Here is a 21919-nt window from a genome sequence, read left to right as displayed (position 1 = left end):
TACTTAATACTTTGAAAAAAATAGTAAACATATTTTTTTAAATTTATTTTTCCCAATTGCAGGAAACCAAGCCTATCCATTTTGTAACAACTCATTTATTATAATTATGAAAAATGCACCACCTTTGCCACATAATTACTCTATGTATGGTACCTAATATTTTGGAAAAAGTAATATATATATATATATATATATATATATATATATATATATATATATATATTTATTTATTTAAATTAATTTTTTTTCAATTGCAAGAGTTCAATTCTACACATTTTGTAAATATTATTCAATTGTGAATTTGTAAAATTCTTTATAATATATACAAGGTAATTAACCGGTCAATTATTATAATTATGTGTTTGTCATAATTACTTTATGTTTAATACCTAATACTTTGGAAAAAATAATAAATATATGTTTTTTAAATTAATTTTTTTTCAATTGCAAGAGTCCAAGCCTACCCATTTTGTAAATATCATTCAATGGCGAGCTTGTAAAATTTTTCATAATGTATACAAGGTAATTAATCACTCATTTATTATAATTATGAAAAATGTAATATTGCATTTTTTACATAATTACTCTATGTTTGGTACTTAATATTTTGAAAAAAATAAAAAAAAAATATTTTTTAAATTAATTTTTTTTCAATTGCAAGAGTCCAAACCTATACATTTTGTAAATAACATTCAATTGTGAACTTGTAGAATTTGTGATAATGTATACAAGGTAATTAATCACTCATTTGTTATATTTATGAAAAAAATAATATTAAGTTTGTCAAATAATTACTCTATGTTTGGTACTTAAAAAGTTGGAAAAAATAGTAAATATATATTTTTTAAATTCATTTTTTCTAATTACAAGAGTTCAAACCTGTATATATTGTAAATATCATTTAATTGTGAGTTTGAAAAATTCTTCATAATGTATATAAGATGTATATAAGGTAGTTAACCATTCATTTATTATAATTATGAAAGAAAAGTAACATGGCTTCTAAACCTACACATTTGTAAATATTACTTCCATATATGGACTTTTAATCCTTTGCAGCATGTGAAAATGTGAAAAAGGAAACAAATTTATAAATAAAATAAAAATTTTGTTTTTTAAAAGAAAAAGAGAGTGAAAATAGTATCAAATGAGTTAAAAGAAAAATTATCAAGAACCTTCTATTTTTGGGTCGTGTTTGGTGGTGGGAATTGGGGTATTATTAGTTAGGTGTACCTCAACTGTTCAAAGGAGAAACTTAATTAGAGATATATCATAATTACTAATTAATTACTAACTTTATAGTTGAGGATGAAATAGTGAATAGTTCTTTTGTTTGTTCTTGAATCTTGATTTGGCATTTCAGGGACAGAGCATAGGAGGGACATACCTAAAGTTAACAAATTGCCATTTGAAGGTATAAAAATTACATCCATATTAGCATCCTTTTGATGATTTGAATTAATTGATTTGATTGCATCTTGTTGTAGGATTGATGATTTGATATATTTGATTACAATGTAGATAAACACTGTAAAAATAGATTTTAGTTTTTTTTTTCTTTTTTTTTTAAAGAAGCTATAATTTTACTAGCAGTTACAATTATTAATATATTTTTGAACTTAATGGCGGTTACAACTGTCGTTAATTCTTTTTAAATTTTCAAACTTGCTTACGGTTATAACTGTCTCTAAAATTTTAAATTCTTGAACTTATTAGCAGTTACAATCGTCTCTAAATTTTAAAATTCTTGAATTTTCTGGCCATTACAACCGCCGTTAAGTATTTAATATAAATTTTTAAAATTACTTTAGAGGCGATTAAAACTGACTCCAATAATTTTATTGGCGGTTATTCCGTAATCACTACAATTAAGAATATTTTTTCTCTATATTATATATATATATAAAAGATTTTACAAAATTCTTAGAACATGGTACGAGAATTTTAGTTCATATCTATCAGAAAATGATTTTACAATAAAAGAAAAAACTTAACACTTCAAAGAAATCCTTGAATTATAACCAATTTTAATAATAAAAAGTAATTAGTCACTATAATAATTTATAAATTAGAAATTATTTATAACTAAAATATTTTAAAAAAAATTATAATTAATCTATAAATTGATTATTAAAATAGTTTCTATTATGAATTGGTCATTAATGTTAATTATTATGATATTGGCTATCAAGGAATTAGTCTTTAAATTGGTATTTAGTTAGGAAATTGATCTTCAAAACATATTTTTGTCATTACATTAGAATTCTTATAATGAGAGCATTATCTAATTAATAACATAATCTTAATTAGAAAATGATTTTACAAAAATTTAGGTATTATATATAAATTTGTGAATTATTGTTAGCATTATCTTAACTATTGAAACTAGTTAAGATATAGTGCACGCACTTTATTCTTCATATAGTCTACTTTATTTTTAATAAATATAATTTTATTTTATATATTAATTTAGTTTATTTTATTTTTAATAAATATAATTTTATTTTATATATTAACTTAGTATGCATATATAATGTTATTAATTCAATTGGTACTATCCCTTATGTATATAGTTGGAACAAATCAAACAAAATAAGATAGGACCTAATTTAAAATTAAATAAAATTTCATACACTCAGTTAAAATAATAATTGAAGTATGTATTAAAAAATTAGAAAAAAAAGTTCAAGACCTACAAATTAATTTTACAAAAATAATTTACCCACTTTATATAAATTATGAATAATTAATTACATTTAATAAGTTTTCACATGTTTCTTAATCATGTTTATTTTAAACTTTATACTGTTAAAGAAACAGACATGAATTTGGATGGATCCAGTAAATCCTCCTACATAAAACCTTGAAAATAAAGAATTACAAACAAAGAAGGAAAAGTCGATAGAGAGGTATGATTCTGAATTATGTACACAACCCTGTGCTTCACTTCACCTGATCTCCACTTTCTTGCTCTTTCTAACACATGTCATGAAATTTTGTGCATTTTAATTTCTCTTCTTCTTTTCTTTCTTTTTCTTCTTCTTATTATTGTTTTGCTTTGTTGATTTTATGGTGCCGTTACACCTTTGCCACATAATTACTTTATGTATGGTACCTAATATTTTGGAAAAAGTAATATATATATATATATATATATATATATATATATATATTTATTTAAATTAATTTTTTTCCAATTGCAAGAGTTCAAGTCTACACATTTTGTAAATATCATTTAATTGTGAATTTGTAAAATTCTTCATAATATATACAAGGTAATTAACCGGTCAATTATTATAATTATGAAAAAAGTAATATTGTGTTTGTCACATAATTACTTTATGTTTGATACCTAATACTTTGGAAAAAATAATAAATATATGTTTTTTAAATTAATTTTTTTTCAATTGCAAGAGTCCAAGCCTACCCATTTTGTAAATATCATTCAATGGCGAGCTTGTAAAATTTTTCATAATGTATACAAGGTAATTAATCACTCATTTATTATAATTATGAAAAATGTAATATTGCGTTTTTCACATAATTACTCTATGTTTGGTACTTAATATTTTAAAAAAAAATAAAAAATATATTTTTTTTAAATTAATTTTTTTTCAATTGTAAGAGTCCAAACCTATACATTTTGTAAATAACATTCAATTGTGAACTTGTAAAATTTGTGATAATGTATACAAGGTAATTAATCACTCATTTGTTATATTTATGAAAAAAATAATATTGAGTTTGTCAAATAATTACTCTATGTTTGGTACTTAAAAAGTTGAAAAAAATAGTAAATATATATTTTTTAAATTCATTTTTTCTAATTACAAGAGTTCAAACCTGTATATATTGTAAATATCATTTAATTGTGAGTTTGAAAAATTCTTCATATAAAGTAGTTAACCACTCATTTATTATAATTATGAAAGAAAAGTAACATCGCTTCTAAACCTACACATTTGTAAATATTACTTCCATATATGGACTTTTAATCCTTTGCAGCATGTGAAAATGTGAAAAAGGAAACAAATTTGTAAATAAAATAAAATTTTTGTTTTTTAAAAGAAAAAGAGAGTGAAAATAGTATCAAATGAACACATATAGATTTTACTTTAAAATATATATATATATATATATATATATATATATATATATATATATATATATATATATATATATATATATATATATATATATATATATATATATATATATATATATATATACACACACATTTGTGAACAAATTGAGAAGACAGATAAATTTTTAATTCCAGTAAATCTAGAATTGAAAGGGAAAAGAGTAGAAACAGAAAACTGAAAGTAACAGAATCTATTTGTAACTAATTAAAGTATAAAAAACAGGTAACCCAAAGGAAACTAGCATCAAGAGAGAATAAGAAAGAAACCCAAAGGAAACTAGCATCAAGAGAGAATAAGAAAGAATATGGCATCTTCTTCCACCAAATTGAGTCTGAAATTGTTTATCGACCCAAAGCGTGAGATAGTTCCTTTCGCAGAAACATCAAAAGCGGTGGTAGACTTTCTCTTTACCTTGCTCTGCTTGCCCATCGGTACTGTCATAAGGATTCTGGACAAGAATCAAATGGTTGGCTCCTTAAGCAATCTATATCAAAGTCTTGAAAATCTGGATGAAACTTACATGCAAAAAGAGGAACATAAGGATCTACTCTTGAAGCCAAGTGCCCCCGTTCCTTCACATATCTCTGGTCTTCTTCCTTCAATCAATGGCACTTCTTCTAACAATTCTAACAAGTCTACGAGTGTGTTCTTCTACAGGTGCCCATCTCACTTGGGTTTCGTCACATGCGATAACACCACTCCCTGTCCTCAGCAACAATGTGGGAAAACTATGAACAGTGGAATGTACTTTTTAGGTGAAAAGGTTCCGAAGCAAATGTCTGCCGAAAAGAGTGGTTTTGTGAAAGAGGGTGTTACTTACATGGTGATGGATGATTTAGTGATTCACCCCCTATCAAGCATTGCCTTACTTACCAAACTCAACGTCAAAGATTTTGGCGCCTTACAGGAAAAGGTGGTCGAGTTGGATATCAAGCAGGCATGTTATATATCTTTATAAAATATGCATATATCACTGTCGCTCTTTAGGTTTACCATTACTTCTACTTTAATATTTCTTTTCTTTATGCCATCATGCTTCATTAATTTCTTTTCTTCATATTTTTTTATAGGTTGTAAATCTCCTAAAGGCTTCTCTGCAGTCCAAGACGGTTTTGACAGATGTTTTTCTCAACAATCATACTTTGGTGTTGAAGAATCATGCTTCGGCGTAGGGTTTCACTATATTTATAATTATCATCCTAAATTATTCTCTAATATTATTTTCACTTATATTTATACTATATATATATTGTTATGATATCTTTCGTTCAAAGAGCACCAACATGTACTCTATAATTTGTTTTTCTTATCTATTTTTATAAATTTATTTATAGCTTTTAAAGTCTCTATTTTTTTTCATTTTTTAATAATTTGATTCAAATATTCTAATTGATATATCTATATATTTTTATATGAAATAAAAAAATTATAGTATACAAAACACTATATAAAGATAAAATATATAAAACCTGGTTTAGTATATTGAAGTCTCGAGTTTATTTTCCGTTCTCAAATCTAAATTTTTTCACAAATCAAGTTTATTTTAAGATTAATCATTAATAAAAATAATTAAAAAAAAAACTATTATTCTTCTGAACTCATAATTAGTCTTTTTTTTCTCAAAACTAATTATCTTTCCATAGAAAATCCAATTTGAATTATGCTCAAATTAATCTGCAACCCACCAAAAGACTAAACCATAATCTAATTAATACTTTTGTAGAAAAATTTCAGTTCCTTATCAAAATATATGCAAAAAAAAAAAAATCTTGAAACCCGTAAACCGAAAATCACTGAAAAAGAATACTAGGCAAAAAAACGCATTTCTAATTATAATACAATTCCAAAACAGAATAAAAATAACAACAACACAAACAGAAAGATTTTTTGTAAAGAAAATTATAATTTACTAAAAAAAAGGTTTTGATTAATTAATTATCATTTTTAATACCAATAAAAATTAAAACCACTAATAATAATTTAATTTAATTTAATTCTCAAACATAAATTATAATTAATTTAATGTAATTGTAATTTGTTATCATAAGTGTAGTTTTATCGAGTAATTATATAAAAAAATATTTACTATAATATAATAATTTGGTGTGATTATTTTTTATTCTCATAAATTTTTAGTTGGTGTTCTAATTTCATAAAGTTATTTTTCCTTCACTATAATTTTTTATTGTTTTATATAAATTAATTAATATTGAAATAACACGGAAGTAAGCATACACATAAGTATGAATACATATTAAACCGGTCTTGAAGTTTAATATGATTGAATAAGTTTTTGTTAATAATTAAGAATGTACTAAAATCTTTAATAAAAAATAATAAAGTATATACTTTGGTTAATTAGTTTTTTATTTATAAAAAGACAAAAGAATATACATAATCAAATATAATATAATTTAACAAAATAACAAATAATCTAAAAAATTTTAATTTTGATTGAGAATCTATTTTGGTTAGTAACGAAAAGACCAACAAGTTAATTAAAAATTTACTTTAATTAGTTTGAAATTAAGAAAAATAATTTAAAGGTAACTAATTATAAATTTACCTTGAAAGATCATTTAAATCAACTTTTTATTATTATTATTTTTATCTCTTTTTATATTTATCTAATCTTATTTTTTTCTTATAGTTATTATTTTGTTATCAACATTCTATTTATTTCTTTTTATTTTATTAACTTTTTTGTATAAATTTATAAGACTTAATTTATTAGAAATTAATTTCTTATTTGTTGAGAAACAATTATAAGGTATATATACTTACATTTTATCTTTTTATATATATATATATATATATATATATATATATATATATTTGTTAACAAATTCAGAAGAAAGATAGATTTTTAGTTACAGTGAATCTCATTATTGTTTGAACTTGAAAGAGAAAAGAATAGAAACAGAATTATATATAGAATTATGTAGAAACAGAAAAGTGAAAAGATAAAAGAATCTGTTTGTAACTTATTAAAGTAATAAAAAGCAGGTAGCTACTGATATGAAAGGAAAGAATGTACTAATACAGGTTAAGAGATAATAAGAGAATATGACATCTTCTTCCACCAAATTGACTCTGAAATTGTTTATAGACTCAAAGCGTGAGATAGTTCCTTTCGCAGAAACATCAAAAGCGGTTGTAGACTCTCTCTTAACCTTGCTATGCTTGCCTTTCGGTACTGTCATAAGGATTCTGAACAAGAATCAAATGATTGGCAGCTTAGGCAATCTGTATCAAAGTGTTGGGAATCTGGATAAAACGTACATGCAAGAAGAGGAGCATAAGGATCTACTGTTGAAGCCAAGTACCCCCATGTATTCACAAATCTCTGGCCTTCTTTCTTCAATCAATGGCACTTCTTCTGACACCTCCACGACTGTGTTCTTCTACAGGTGCCCAAAACACTGTGAATTCGTCACATGCGATAACACCATTTCCTGTCCTGAGAAATGTGGGACTATTATGAACAGGGAAATGCGTTTTCTTGGTAAGAAGGTTCCAAAGCAAATCTCTGCCGAAAAGAGTGGTTTTGTGAAAGAGGCTGTTACTTACATGGTGATGGATGATTTAGTGATTCACCCCCTATCAAGCATTGCCTTACTTACCAAACTCAACGTCAAAGATTTTGGCACCTTACAGGAAAAGGTGGTCGAGTTGGATATCAAGCAGGCATGTTATATATCTTTATAAAATATGCATATATCACTGTCTTTAGGTTTACCATTATTTCTACTTTAATATTTCTTTTCTTTAACTAATAATGCCATCATGCTTCATTAATTTTTTCTTTTCTTCATATTTTTTTTTATAGGTTGTGAATCTTGTAAGGGCTTCTCTGCAGTCCAAGACGGTTTTGACAGATGTTTTTCTCAAGAATCATGCTTTGGTGTTCAACAATCATGCTTCGGCGTAGGGTTTCACTATATTTATTATTATCATCCTAAATTATTCTCTTCCTTTTTCGTTGGAAACAGTCAAAATAATTAAGATTACCTTTTAAATCCCGTACATAATATGTACCATTTTAAAATTTTATTAAAAAATGATAAATTACCAATTCAATCTACATAAAGAAAAACTATATAAACAATCATAAAACTATATATCTTTTTATCCAATGGTATGTTAACTGTCAACAATCATAAAATAAAAGGAAAAAATATGATTTTGTTTTCATAAAACTATATGTCTTTTATCATATGGTATGTTAACTGTCAACGATCATAAAACATAAAATAAAAGGAAAAAAATATGATTTTGTTCTATATGTATTATTTAAAATTTTTAACACGATGATATACTGTGTGCGTAGGTCTAATCTACACTATTCATGATTAATTAAAACATAAATAATAAATAGTCAAAGGATACAGCAATGGAGATGATAGACAATAAATATTTAAAAATCAATTATAATTTTTTATTTATAATAATAACTATCTTAACAAATTAATAATTTTTTATTTTATAAATTAATATCTAAATTAGTTTTTATGTAATTAACAATTTTTTTATTAGTAAAACTGATAATTAATGTATGCTGACGTTAATAATCATAAAATTAATTAAAAATTATAGAATGAAAATTTGGACATAGACATTTATTACGTGTTAATTTGATTTTTTTAAGTGAATTCAATAAAAAAATAAAACAGAAAATGGGTTAATGTACTTCTGCTTCCACAGGTCCTACTGCTGCTTCAATTCCATTATCCCTCCTCCGCGAGACTCTTTTGTCGTCACTACCGGATATTCTTTTCTGTTCTTGCGTGAAATTATTAGTTTTTTTTTTATCATTTTTACCTTACTTTTAAAACAAATAGTTGATGAAAGTGTAATTTTTTAAAAGGGTTTTAATTTTAAAGAAATAAATTCGAGATTTTTTTTCTTAACAAACTGCAAATGTGACTTAAATTATTATCAATATTATTTTGAATATTCTTCATCTTTAGATATTTTCCTGTCATATATATTTCTTGTTTGTCATTGTTACGTGTAGAATTTGGATATAGTTACATTTAAAATTTACATTTTTAAATATTATATCAGAGTCATGAGTTATAATATATCTTAGCGAGATTTGTGTTTGTTGGATATATTATTTTACCTACTATTGGACTACTCGTTAATGTGTACTGAGGTCACATTGAATGAAGATATTTAAAACAATATCATAATATATAAGTGGGTGAAAACCTCATCTTACAGATTTTGTAAGATTGAGTTAAACTTAAAATTTACTTATTAACAATTATAAATCAAGTTATTTTAATTTTTCGATAGGTATTGATAAGTTATGACTATACTTGTTGATAACGAAAGGACATATATGACAATTTACCGACAATACATTAAAAAATATGTTTTAATAGAGGTAGATACATACATTTATTTATAGTCCATATATATATATATATATATATATATATATATATATATATATATATATATAAAATATGATGCAATTTTCGTGTAAAAATATTTTTTTAACTCATTTAGTTAATATGAAATTATATCATCTCTAAGAAAATTTATTACACATATCCGATATCTTGATACGTTTATCTTGAGAATAATAGGATATGATACGTGATATATACATATTAAAAAATGTACAATAATTATTAAAAACATGATAAATATATTATTGTTATTATGTGAATCAAAATTAAAATAATATATATTAAAGTTATCAATATAAAAAATTATAAATTATTATTATCATAAGAGAATTACTACTTTATAAATTAGATATTTCATTAACAAATATCGATAAAATATCTTAAATTATCGGGCACATATACGTGTAAATTATCCAAATTAAAGTTTTAGTGTATCACAATAAATTTTATATATATATATATATATATATATATATATATATATATATATATATATATATATATATATATAAAGAGAGAGTAGAAAACACGTTTCGTTTAAGTATATATTTAATTGAATTTGGATGAACATGTAATAATCAATGTGTGAAAATAAAATAATAAAATATGTCAAAGTTATAGTAGCTCAATTGTATTTTTGATTTTGATTGATACCTATTCATTCAAGAAGATAAAGAGCGCAACGAAAAAAACTAGACTAATTTAAAAATTAACTCATATGGATAGTTAAAATTTAAGTAACTAATTTTTATAGTAATCAATTTCTTTTGGTAGATAAAATTATGGTAATTAATTTTAAAGACCAATTTAATAATTAAGTATAATTTTTTATTTATAATAGTGATTATTTTAGTAATCAATAACTTTTAGTTTTTAAATTTATATCTAAATTAGTCACTATAATTATTAATAATTATTAGTCACTATAATTACTAATAATTATCAGTCACTAAAATTAGTTACTATTTAGATGTTTTCTTGTAACGAAATAATACAACAAACAATATAAAAAAAATAATTAACTATACAAATTTGTTATTTTCTTCAATAATCTTAATAATATTGGTGTGTTACGGTGATACGTGAAAGCTGAATTTGAAATAATATATAAAATCGAAAAATGATACCGTTTTACGAGTTAAATCTTAATTATAAGTGAAAAAACAAAGTTAAAGTTATACTCAAATAAAAAAACAACAAAGGGAAGTCAAATAATTTCCCTACGTCGTAGATACGGAAAAATAACTGCACGTTGTAAATATAAACAGACGGAGACGATTACAGTGTCCCATTAACTTTTGCAAACTAATTTATTGATTGATATTATTTGTTTTGTTTATTCTTAGTCATGCATGCCGTTTCACTTGCTCGAGTAGTTAATAAGTAATGAAAGAAAAAGCTTGATTGAACGCAATGGCTGGCTACCTCTCCATCCAAATTCCAAACTCGTCGTATATATGAATTTCATTTTTTATATATAGTTGTCAACAATCACATCTAGGTTAAGATTGTTAGAGTATAACACCTCATCCATCAGCATGGCATCATCTTCTTCGACCAAATTCGGGAAATTTGTAATTTTGGGTCACTTTTTACGTGAATTTGTAAAAAAAGTTCCACAATTTTTTTTGCGAAACTAGGTTAAGTCGTTAGGATAGCGGACGACTTTCAAGGTGAAGTCGTCTTCCATCATGACGATTTTTCTTTTTTTTTTAAAAATCAAAGTCGTCAGGCGGAATGCCGGTTTCTGGTGTGGCGCCGGTGAAGTCGTCTTTGCAGATGACGACTTCATTTTAGTTTTTTTTTAACAGTAAATGATAATAAATTAAAATTAAAATAAAAATAAACATTAATATATTTTTAAAATGATTAAAAATTAAAATACAATAATTTAGTAACTTGAAAATAATGAAACAGTCATCTATGTCCTCCGGTTCCACATGTTGGTCTTCTTCTGGGTCTGTTGGGACGTCTTAGTGGTTGTTGTTGTTGTGGTTCATCATCATTATCATCTTCATCTTGATGACTTTGGACATTTTGCGAAATTTGTGGTGATTGGGAAGGCATTGGCGGATGATAGGATGACATTGATGATGAAGATCATGTATAAGAGGCAGATGGTGGTGTCATGGTTGTTATTCCAAACATATGTGATGGACCAACACCATAACTTGACTGATGCTTGGAAGAAACCGTATGAGGAAGGGACGAGTGGGAATGAGGTGTTTGATGGGTTGTCAAATTGAGGATGTGAATGTCCAAATATTTGATCTTGACCCATAGGGGTCCGAAAAAGGGTTGGTGATGATGCATGAAATCTGGAGAAGACCCAACATGGGCAGTGTAGGGTTGTGAAGCAGGCTGGGAAGGTTCTTGTGATATGTCGTACTGTAAAATAAATAACATGGTTATTGTCATGAATAAGTATGTATGATAAACAAATGTACAACATTGTAGTATAAATAACCTCATCGTCAGAAGATTCTGATGGAGATATATAGCGGATAGTGTGGTTTATGTACCACTGCATATACGGTGTTTCATCACGCAAATGACCGTTTTCGCTGAATGGTGTACCTTGAATGATCCGATTTTGTCGATCATTCCAAATTGCAATGCATTGGTGATGATGTGCTACCAAATCTCTGTCGTTTCTCCCCCTCAAGTCATCCCTATGAACTTGATCCAAGTTAACCGGCTCAGGCGAAATGTTTTGTCTTAAACCAAATTGACGCATCACCATATCCGCCTGATGGATTTCTACTATCGCGAAGCAAATTTTTGGTATTGTTGCTCTGGACACCAGAGGGATGTCAACCACAGTCAATCGACTAACTTCGGGTTGAATGTAAGGCCTCCACAAGAACTGAAACCAAATTGTAGACATTAGTTTTAAATTTTTAAAAACAAAAAATTTTTAATTACCTTAAGTATTACCTGTCTTGTACGTATTTGATCAATTCTCAACCGAAATTCAGTAACTGAAATTGAAGTTGGATTTATCCGATGTGTTACGTTCATCCACCTAAATAAAAATGTTGCAATTTCAAGTTAGTTAAATGACAAGAAAAAAATAATTTAAAAGTTAGTTTTTTACCTTCTACAGACAGGGAAACCATCCCCATCAGCCATCTCCTGATCACTTAAAGGTTGAAGTTGTGGGGCTATACAAGTAATCCTCTCCCAAGCCCAACATTGTAACAAAATCATGCATCCACCAATATTTTCTTGGCGTAGGTGAATGTCATGATCTAGGCAACGATATAGACAAGCCAAGACTGCAGACCCCCAACTATAATTCCTAACTACATTCAAGTCAGCTAGCCTAAGTAGGTACATGACATGTACCCTAGCTGCGGACATGTCTGGCATTAAAATGCTTCCAATCAATGTGAGAATGTACGCTCTCGCATATTGAGCAATAACATCATTGTTTGCATTTGGTGGAAGCTGTTTGAAGGTAGTGTTTAACCAAGTTACTCTAATTGAGTTCCCTCTTATCACCGTCGGTGGAGGAATGACACCTAAATGTTCATGGAAGGTGGAGAATATGTCTTGAATCATAGTGGGATCAGTGACCACATCTCCGTCTATCGGTAGGCCAAGGAGGACGGCTACATCCTCTAGTGTCACAGTGGTCTCTCCATGGGGGAAGTGAAATGTGTGAGTTTCTGATCTCCACCTTTCGAATAAAGAACTGATGAGGAAGTGGTTCACATCCATGTCCGGAATATACAAGACATGTCTGAATCCAACCTGATGAATTAAATTTAAGACATGGGGATCAATTATGTCTTGGTTGTTTAGTATCCAAACTTCAGCTCTTCTCGGTTTAAGAACTCGTTCTCGTCCTTCCCATAAGTCGTGAGTGATATGTTCGTGCTGAAGTCGGAGTAGTGACATATCTCGAGGTAGGCATCCATTTTGTGCCATGCTAAACATGTTTAAAAATGGTAAATGAAAATTAGAACATAAGTATGCAAATTAATTGAAAAAAAAAATATTAAATGATACTTAAACCTTGAAAGTAGAAGCAACTAAAAGAGTGATGAAGTCTTGAATACTCTCCGCGCACAACTTGAAAAAATTTTCTTCCAATCCAAAGTGATGAATATGGGCACAAGTTGAAGCTATTTGAACCAATACCAGCTTCAACACTCACGTTAATGCACAATGCAGCTGTCCATCAATGCACTATTTTTTCGTGCAGTGCATAATTATTTTCGTGAACTGTTACTGTCTTTTTTCGTGCATTCAGAAAAAGCAATAAAAGCTGCCATTCATTTATACCATTGCATGCAAAATTTAAACTGTGCACAAATTGAAAAACCGGTTAAAGAATATGGGTAATAAAATTTTTCTTTCATTCACCATATTCGATAATTAAATTAACTAATATAATTGCATTTTTACAGCTTACGAGGTGAAACAACCCATATTGGATGCTAAATTGGCGGCTTTGAGATCACATTCACCAGAAGTGGCATCTTGAATCGATAGGATACCACTACAAAAATGGACTCAGGCCTACGATGGGGGTAGTAGATTCGGACACATGACAACAAACCTGGCAGAATGTATGAATTCTGTTTTGAAAAGAGCTCGTTCATTACCAATTTGTGCTCTAATTAAGGCAACATTTGAAAGGACTGCAACATGGTTTGTTGAGAGAGGGGTTAAGGCAGACTCCATGTTATGAGCAGACCACCAGTATCCAGAGAAAATTAATACTATTATTAGAAAAAATCAACAACAAGCTAGAATGTGTCAAGTGCGTCGATACTCATGAGACAATAATGAATTTCAAGTTCAAGAGATGTTTTCTCCACATGATCACCGCCTACCAATGTCTTTTACAGTCAAATTAAATGATTGGTGGTGTGATTGTGGTCATTTTTAAAATCTTCGACTGCCTTGTCATCACGTAATAATTGTTTGCTCTTTCTCGCATATAGACCTAACCCATACATCCATCCAATTTATAGCCTCTACAACATCAACAAAGCATATGAAATACAGTTTCATCCGGTTAGGAATAAAGAATATTGGTCCATATACACTGGACCAAATTTCATTCCACACCCAAACATGCGTCGTAGGGTAAGGGGAAGACCACCAACTAATAGAATCCATAATGAGATGGATGAACCAAATCCAAACAGACGAAGCAAATGATCATATTGTAGAAATGAAAGACATCATAAGGGCAATTGTCCCTACCGTCAGTAATTTATTTCTTTATCCAATTTTCTAGTTATTTTTATTATGTAGCTTTTATTATATTATTTTCATTATCTAATTTTTATTATGTATTGGTTGCGAATTTTTATTATGTTATTTTTATTATGTAATGTATTTTTTAAAATTAATTTATTATACCAATAAAAGAATTAATTCCCAACAAATTAAATATACTAACTACTCTTAATAAAATTGTGTACAAAAAATTTATGAAATCTAAATGGTTTAAAAAACTGAAAACTGAAAATTTATAAAACATAAAATAAAACTGCAACGAAAAAAAAAATCAAAAACTGAAACCGGCCTTCTGCCAGACGACTTCATTGTGGTATATGCAAAAACCGGCCTTTGGGAGAATGACTTCACCTTTAATGTCGTCATTTCCTGACGCGATCCACTTTTACAATTAAACTTTCAACCGACCCATATTTGCAAATTCTTGGTCAAAGTGACCCAAAATTACAAATTTCCCATCAAATTGACTCTGAAATTGCTTATCGACTCAAAGCGCGAGAAGTTACTGTTCGCAGAAGCATCAAAAGCGGTCGTAGACTTTCTCTTGAACTTGCTCTGCTTGCCCATTGCTACTGTCATAAGGATTCTCAACAAGAATCGAATGGTTGGCTCCATAGCCAATCTGTATCAAAGTGTTGAAAATTTGGATGAAACCTACATGCAAACAGAGCAACATAAGGATCTGCTGTTGAAGCCAAGTGCCCCCGTTTCTTCACAAATCTCAGGCCTTCTTCCTTCGATCAATGACACTTCTTCTAACACCTCCACCCACGTGTTCTACAGCTGCCCAAGTCACCTTGGTTACGTCACATGTAATAACACCACTCGCTGTCCTCAGAAGTATTGTGGGAATACTATGGACAGTGTAATGCAATTTGTTGGTGAAAAGGTTGCAAGTGTTGAAATTTCTGCCGAAAAGAGTGGTTTTGTGAAAGAGGTAGTAACTTACATGGTGATGGATGATTTAGTGGTTCAGCCCATGTCAAGCAGCTCAAGCATTACCTTACTCAACAAATTCAACATCAAAGAGGTTTGCGTCTTGCAGGAAAAGGTGGTCGAGTTGGACATGAACAAGGTATGTTGTATTTGTTTATACAAATATGCAAATTTCATTATCGCTCTTAATTTACTTGTAGTTTAATATACACAAAGTAAAGGGGTTTCAAGAATGTTGAGGTTTTTCTCTTTTATTTTCTTTAACTAATTATGCAGCATGGTTCATTAATTTGTTTGCTTAATATTTTTTATAGGGTGTGAAACTTCTAAAGTGTTTCATGTTGATACTTAGTTTGTTCTTGGATCTCTGCTACTTGTGGTTTATTTTAATATAATTTGTGCTTCGACTTGCTTTTATGCATCTCTAGGTTGAGTGTGTTTGTTACTATATGTGAAATCAGTTATTTTGAGTGTGTTTAGTACATATTCGCAGAAATCAGTTATTTTGTGTAGCAGGAATAAGAAACCAGTAGGAGTTTTGACAATTTTCTTAATATAAAATTTTTATTTTATTTTTCTAAATATATTTAAGAAGAAATTTATTCAAACATGTTCTGAATAAATATTGATTTGAATACTTTCTCAAGACATGGAAGAAACAATAGCATGTTTGCCTTGCATTCCCAATTTCTGTCAGAAGGAGAACATTTCCATTCAGATTTATGATTATCTATGCAGAAATTTATGATTAAAAATTGACAAGAAGCCAAGAAAACTTTTTCTTTAGCCATAAAATCACCAATCTTCCCAACATTGCATTATCTAATGAAATGTCAATTTTCATATTGTTGTATTTGCTTGACAAATCACAATATTTCACTAGGAGAATGTATCTGATGGTTCTAACATATCCAGTTTCATTCTCTGTGGCTTGGATAACTGATATTGGAAATATAGTTAACACATCAACAATTTGCCCATTACAACACATGATTATGAAACATCGATAATATTATGCAATTATGCAAGAATTTTGCTATGAATGCTTTGACACTAAAATATTTCCCTTGTTTGAGGGGAGGCTAATTCAATGTTTTAATTCATTGGGACATTATTTTCAATCCGCATATTCTCTCACCTTCTTACTATATTCAGTAGAAAATGCAAAACACTGAGACACACAGAGCTCATATAACAGGTCTTACCGATCTCATTCTAGACTTCATAATTATTTATGCAAAGATTAACATTTTTAAAATAATAATATTATTCTGGAGAATAAGATTTTAAAATAACCTGAAAAAAATAAAATTTTGGAATTTATTGTTTACATTTTAAATTCTTATTTTGGTTTCTATTATATGCAAAATTTATTTTTTAGATATTATTTAAAAATAAAATTTCAGTATTAAATTTTATGAAAATAAACAATAGTTCATTTTAAATATTGAATAACAAGAAATAATATTAATATAAATGTGGACACCTTTTATTTTGATAGGGATAGAGATAAAGTTAACATCAAACTGGTGTGAGACCGAAAGCAATGAAAAGGAAAAATATGAAATATATTATTCAATATAAATTTGGTTTAAATAAAATATATGATTTCATTAATTAATATTTAGGGGTGTTTTTTTAATAACAGTGTTTTTATCGGTTAAAGAGGAGAGTATAAAAGAAATATGACATGAAATTTTTTTAATTTTTATTTATTTGAAAAAATTTAAAGTTTGAAAATGTGCATTTTCATACAAACCAATAACATTTTCTCTGACAAAAATTTTTAAGTTCTTCAGAAAAAACACTATTTTTCCTTTACATAAAATCCGAACATGAATGAATAGGAGATAAATTCAAAGTTGTAGACAAAAAGTAATCGCAAGATCCATGTTCGGTCAATAAATTGTGTTAGTCTATATGTCTTTCATAGTTTATTCAATTAACATTTTTATTATTTTCATTACATTTGTTCGAACAATATTATTTTTCTTCAGCAAGTAAAGGCGAAAAAGCTTAAAAATATATATTATTAATACTATTTAACATTTTATTCTGCAAACTCTACCTCTTTCTATACAGGCACACCTTTTTATTAGTTTAAGAGTTTACATAACTCAAAATCTCTAATTTTATGTTAATTTAATGTCTATATTTTTAAATATACACTAAAATCAGATTGATAAACTATAGTATTTTGAATAATTAGAATGATTTGCAACATATGTGAAGTCTCTTTAAAATATTGTATATTGAATTAATTATATTTTTATATAATTTTATTATAATATTATGCAACTTTATAATTTTTCACACATTCAGTATATTTTAATTAAATTGTATGACCAACATTTAAGTGTATATATTCATTTTTTTACTACATCATTGTACAAACCGATATTGTATGGGTGACATTGATGCATTTGAAATCAAAGAAACAATATTTTTTTTAGGAATGTAAAATGGTCTTGAATAATAGTGTATAAAAATTCAAACAATTTTTTAATATTTTGATTGTGTCTAATCATGTGTTTAAATCTTTATGCCTTTGAGAGATATTAGACTCTTTGATTTGGGTTGCTAGAGGACTATTTTCTTATCTCTTGTATTAATAGATTGATATACTATCCTATGGGTAGGGATATCAATGCAATGTTCTATGTTACAATGGATTTACAGTGAGAAGTAAATAGGAAATAGGTGTAACTTTGAGAAAGATGACGAAACACTGCTACCATACTGCATATCTATCTGAGATAAAATTACATGGGTGACGTGCACCATAATAAAGCATGAGAAGTAGCTGAGTAGAGTAGGTATAATCACCATAGCTAACAATAGTGACACCATGTACATATGATCGTGGAGAATGAGTGTGGCTTTGTTTTTTGAAGGAGTGAAGAATCCAAATGTCACATCCTTTTCAACTGTTTAGTGGCCTTTTGCATCTTTAGAGGAATCTGAGTCTGAGATCATCTTCTGTATTATCTGTGTTGTCTCTTCCTCACACACTCTTTTGTCTTTACCCTTCCACTTCGTGTAGTAAGGCTCAAAGAATTCCTTGTTTTCCTTCTCTAGCTCATTCCACACTGATAATATATACATTAATTCATCATGTTTCTTTAATTATCATATATATATAACATCTTCACGTGCATGCTTCTGTTTTGGTTGGTTGGTACTGCAACTTATATATATGTCTCATATACAATCTCATGTCTATTGGAAAAATTCAAAACTTTTATTTCACAATGTCATCAATCTTCTTTCTTTCTTCAAAGGCTTTTCAGTTTGTAATATCTAATGTTTTCAAGTAAAATTCCTTGGGATTTAAAGAGGAAGAATTGAAAAGTACAAGTTCTCTAAAACAAATACAACTCTGCAACGATGTTGCATGTGTGCATGGTGTTTGGTGTAGAGAGAAAATTAAGATCATACCAGTGGATGTTATAACAGGATTAATATTTGCATGTTTAGAGAGCGCTTCCATGCATTCTTCCTTGGTCATGTGAAATATCAAACACTTCTCGATCAGATGCTGCACCAAATGAATGTATGAAGCAGGAGAAGAAGATGAAGAAGAAGACTAGTCTGCCATGGATGATTATAAAAGTAAAGTAGAGGTATAGTAGCATGAAATTGTTAGTAAGAAAAGGTTATATATAGAGAGATGAAGGATAGGAACAGAAGAAGGAGCGTGTGAAGACGAAAAAGGGGGGTGGTGGGAGCAAGAATCCCACGTGAGAGATAAATGATAATTGGCTAGGAAAAGATGAAAAGATTAGAAGAGATTGTAAATGACTATTCTTTGTCTTCTACAGTTGCTATAGGACCTTCCCCCTTCACGTGATTTGTGGGCCATCCCCACATACCAACGACAAACCCAGTTTCATCACCCACACACAAAACCATTTCTTCGTATATTCTGAAATGATGTTTTTTAATTGATTTTAAAATATAAAAAAATAGAAAATTATTTTAAAAAATTATCTCAAATTATGAAAAAAAATTATTAGAATTCAGTAGTTAAAATATTATTTTTCAACATTAATTATTGATGCATTCAGAACATTTTACTGTCAACAAAATTTATATCTGATTAGAGAATGTCAGACATAAAAATTTAATCACTTATTTACAAATTTTTCATCAATATTTTTAATATTTAACTTCTTTACATCAAACATAAAATCCTAAACGTTAATTGCGTTAATTGTCTATTTTATGTTACTGTCAACGTTACCCTAAAATAAATCAAAAATGCGCATGCATAAGGAAACAATGGCACTGCTAGCTACAAGTTTCCCTATTCTATATTTAGTGGTATGATTTTATTTGTTTTTTATAACGATTGTTATAATTTATAATGACGTTTGTATTTAACTCTTACTCTTTTAATTTTTAATTAAATAAGTTAAGAAAAGAAAAAATATAGTAAGTAAAACATGATATTATATATTAATGATATTCGGTGTCAACAAAACATAATTTCTTTTGTTTAATATCAAATATTAAAAAATAATAAAATTTGTAATATTGAAATCAAAATAAAGTACTAAATAAAATATAAATAAATGTTGAATAATTATAGAAAAAAGTAAACAATTTTTCAACTGAAGTTTTATCACAACTAAAATATCTATTAATATTTTGAATGTTAACTAATTTCACTTGTCTTCGATAATGAAGGAGAAAAAAATATTAGATATAATAAATAAAATAGAAATATCATCACACTCATTTGAACTTATTTGAACTTTTTTTTTCTTCAACTATTTGGCATCTATAAACATTAAACATAGAATATTAAGTGAGAAACTATTAATTAAAAATAAATATAAATAAGGTTTAAGTACGTTTTTAATTATTGAATAATTTTGATGCGAAATTAAAATTTGTACCTCTCTCAAAATTTTAACATATTTTGATCTCCAAATTTTAAATTTGAACGGATATAATTATTTTAACCCAATTATGTTATTTCTTTTTTACATATCAAACATATCTTCCCACTGACATTGCAGCAGGAACATGTCAAACAGTATAGAATAACTCAAATGCTAATATAAAACGTGTTTAACAAGTTAAAAAAAAATTAAAAAATTTAACGTAATTGGGTTAAAAGGACTATATATTCATTCATTTTTAAAGTTTGAGGATTAAAATATATCAAAATTTCATACATAGATAAATTTTAATTACGTCTCAAAATTCAGGGACTAAAAGAAATACTTAACTCTATATATAAATTTGAATACTTTACCTAAATAGTTTGAATTCCATGTTCAACTTATTGATATGAAGTCTAAACTTACAATTGTACCAAAGACATTCTAATTATTTAAAGGTCGGATCCTTTAATCCACTTGTTTCCACCATTAAGATATCAAAATTTGGACTAAGCAAATTATCCTCATTCCATTGATGATTCAACTTTGCTTTCATGAATAAAGTTCTGGATTTTTTCTTTGTGATCATAAACTATAAAAAGATTCACTCATCAACATTCTTTCTTCACCTCCAACAACGTAAATTTTAGAAGAAGTTTCATTATTTTCCATTGATATTCTAAAACAAAATAATTGACATTGTTAATATTTAAAAATAATAATTTCTAAATATTTGACTGTGAACATTTTTTTATATTTAAAATTAAATTGTATTATTGATATAGTTTTGAAAATGCTTGAAACTTTAAAGATTGACTACACATACAAAAGTTTTTAATAGATTTAAAATATTCAATATACTATTTTTCATTTCCTGAACAGCTTGTGCAACTATTAGTCCCACTAGTGTTTTTTTTAGCGTCATCATTCTCAATTATTTATTTCTTTTGAAAAAAAATTGCATTGATAATGACCATGGTTTAAAATCTGAAATGCTAGGGCATTACTTTTTATAGCACAAGATCGCACCACTAAAGTTATTATTGATCTGAATGGTCCAGATAAGTGGGAGTTCAGACTCGTGAGAATAGCAAATATTTGTTTTTTTTTTTTCATGAAAAACTAAAAATTTTATTACACACACATGTATAATAAATAAAATAAGTATAACCCAATTTTATATTATAAATATATATATAGAATACCTTTTCAAATGAAGTTTTTTTCAATCTAATCACTCTTCTAAAATAAATTTTAAAAAAAGAAACATAGC

The 21919-nt window shown here is 27.4% G+C and overlaps 4 protein-coding genes and 1 pseudogene across 5 annotated transcripts; 3 read left to right on the top strand and 2 right to left on the bottom strand.

Annotated features, from left to right (window-relative positions):
• The first annotated feature begins 4449 nt into the window (after positions 1–4449).
• Positions 4450–5317, top strand: LOC114191450 (uncharacterized). The gene is made up of 2 exons (XM_028080622.2): positions 4450–5082; positions 5216–5317. Exons 1-2 carry the CDS (start codon positions 4450–4452, stop codon positions 5315–5317), a joined length of 735 nt encoding a protein of 244 aa, XP_027936423.2.
• Positions 5318–7211: 1894 nt separating this feature from the next.
• LOC146884915 (uncharacterized) lies at positions 7212–8076 on the top strand. Its single transcript, XM_085676074.1, has 2 exons — positions 7212–7832; positions 7975–8076. Exons 1-2 carry the CDS (start codon positions 7212–7214, stop codon positions 8074–8076), a joined length of 723 nt encoding a protein of 240 aa, XP_085532200.1.
• A 3589-nt stretch (positions 8077–11665) lies between these two features.
• LOC114186322 (serine/threonine-protein phosphatase 7 long form homolog) lies at positions 11666–13288 on the bottom strand. Its single transcript, XM_085676073.1, has 4 exons — positions 12663–13288; positions 12503–12590; positions 12033–12431; positions 11666–11953 (listed from the first exon to the last, which is right to left on the bottom strand). The coding sequence occupies exons 1-4, from the start codon at positions 13286–13288 to the stop codon at positions 11666–11668; spliced, it is 1401 nt and encodes a 466-aa protein (XP_085532199.1).
• A 1411-nt stretch (positions 13289–14699) lies between these two features.
• Positions 14700–16700, top strand: LOC146884914 (uncharacterized). Its single transcript, XM_085676072.1, has 3 exons — positions 14700–14790; positions 15256–15896; positions 16641–16700. Exons 1-3 carry the CDS (start codon positions 14700–14702, stop codon positions 16698–16700), a joined length of 792 nt encoding a protein of 263 aa, XP_085532198.1.
• A 1775-nt stretch (positions 16701–18475) lies between these two features.
• On the bottom strand, positions 18476–19355 carry LOC146884913 (uncharacterized; annotated as a pseudogene). Its single transcript, XR_014983928.1, has 2 exons — positions 19196–19355; positions 18476–18846 (listed from the first exon to the last, which is right to left on the bottom strand). The product of XR_014983928.1 is annotated as an uncharacterized LOC146884913 (transcript).
• Between the last annotated feature and the right edge of the window lie 2564 nt (positions 19356–21919).

This window comes from Vigna unguiculata, chromosome 7 (genome assembly GCF_037176805.1).
Source record: "Vigna unguiculata cultivar grain cowpea cultivar isolate G323 ecotype 2 chromosome 7, ASM3717680v1, whole genome shotgun sequence".
NCBI classification, from domain to species: domain Eukaryota; kingdom Viridiplantae; phylum Streptophyta; class Magnoliopsida; order Fabales; family Fabaceae; genus Vigna; species Vigna unguiculata.
This window is presented reverse-complemented; position numbering and strand designations above follow the sequence as displayed.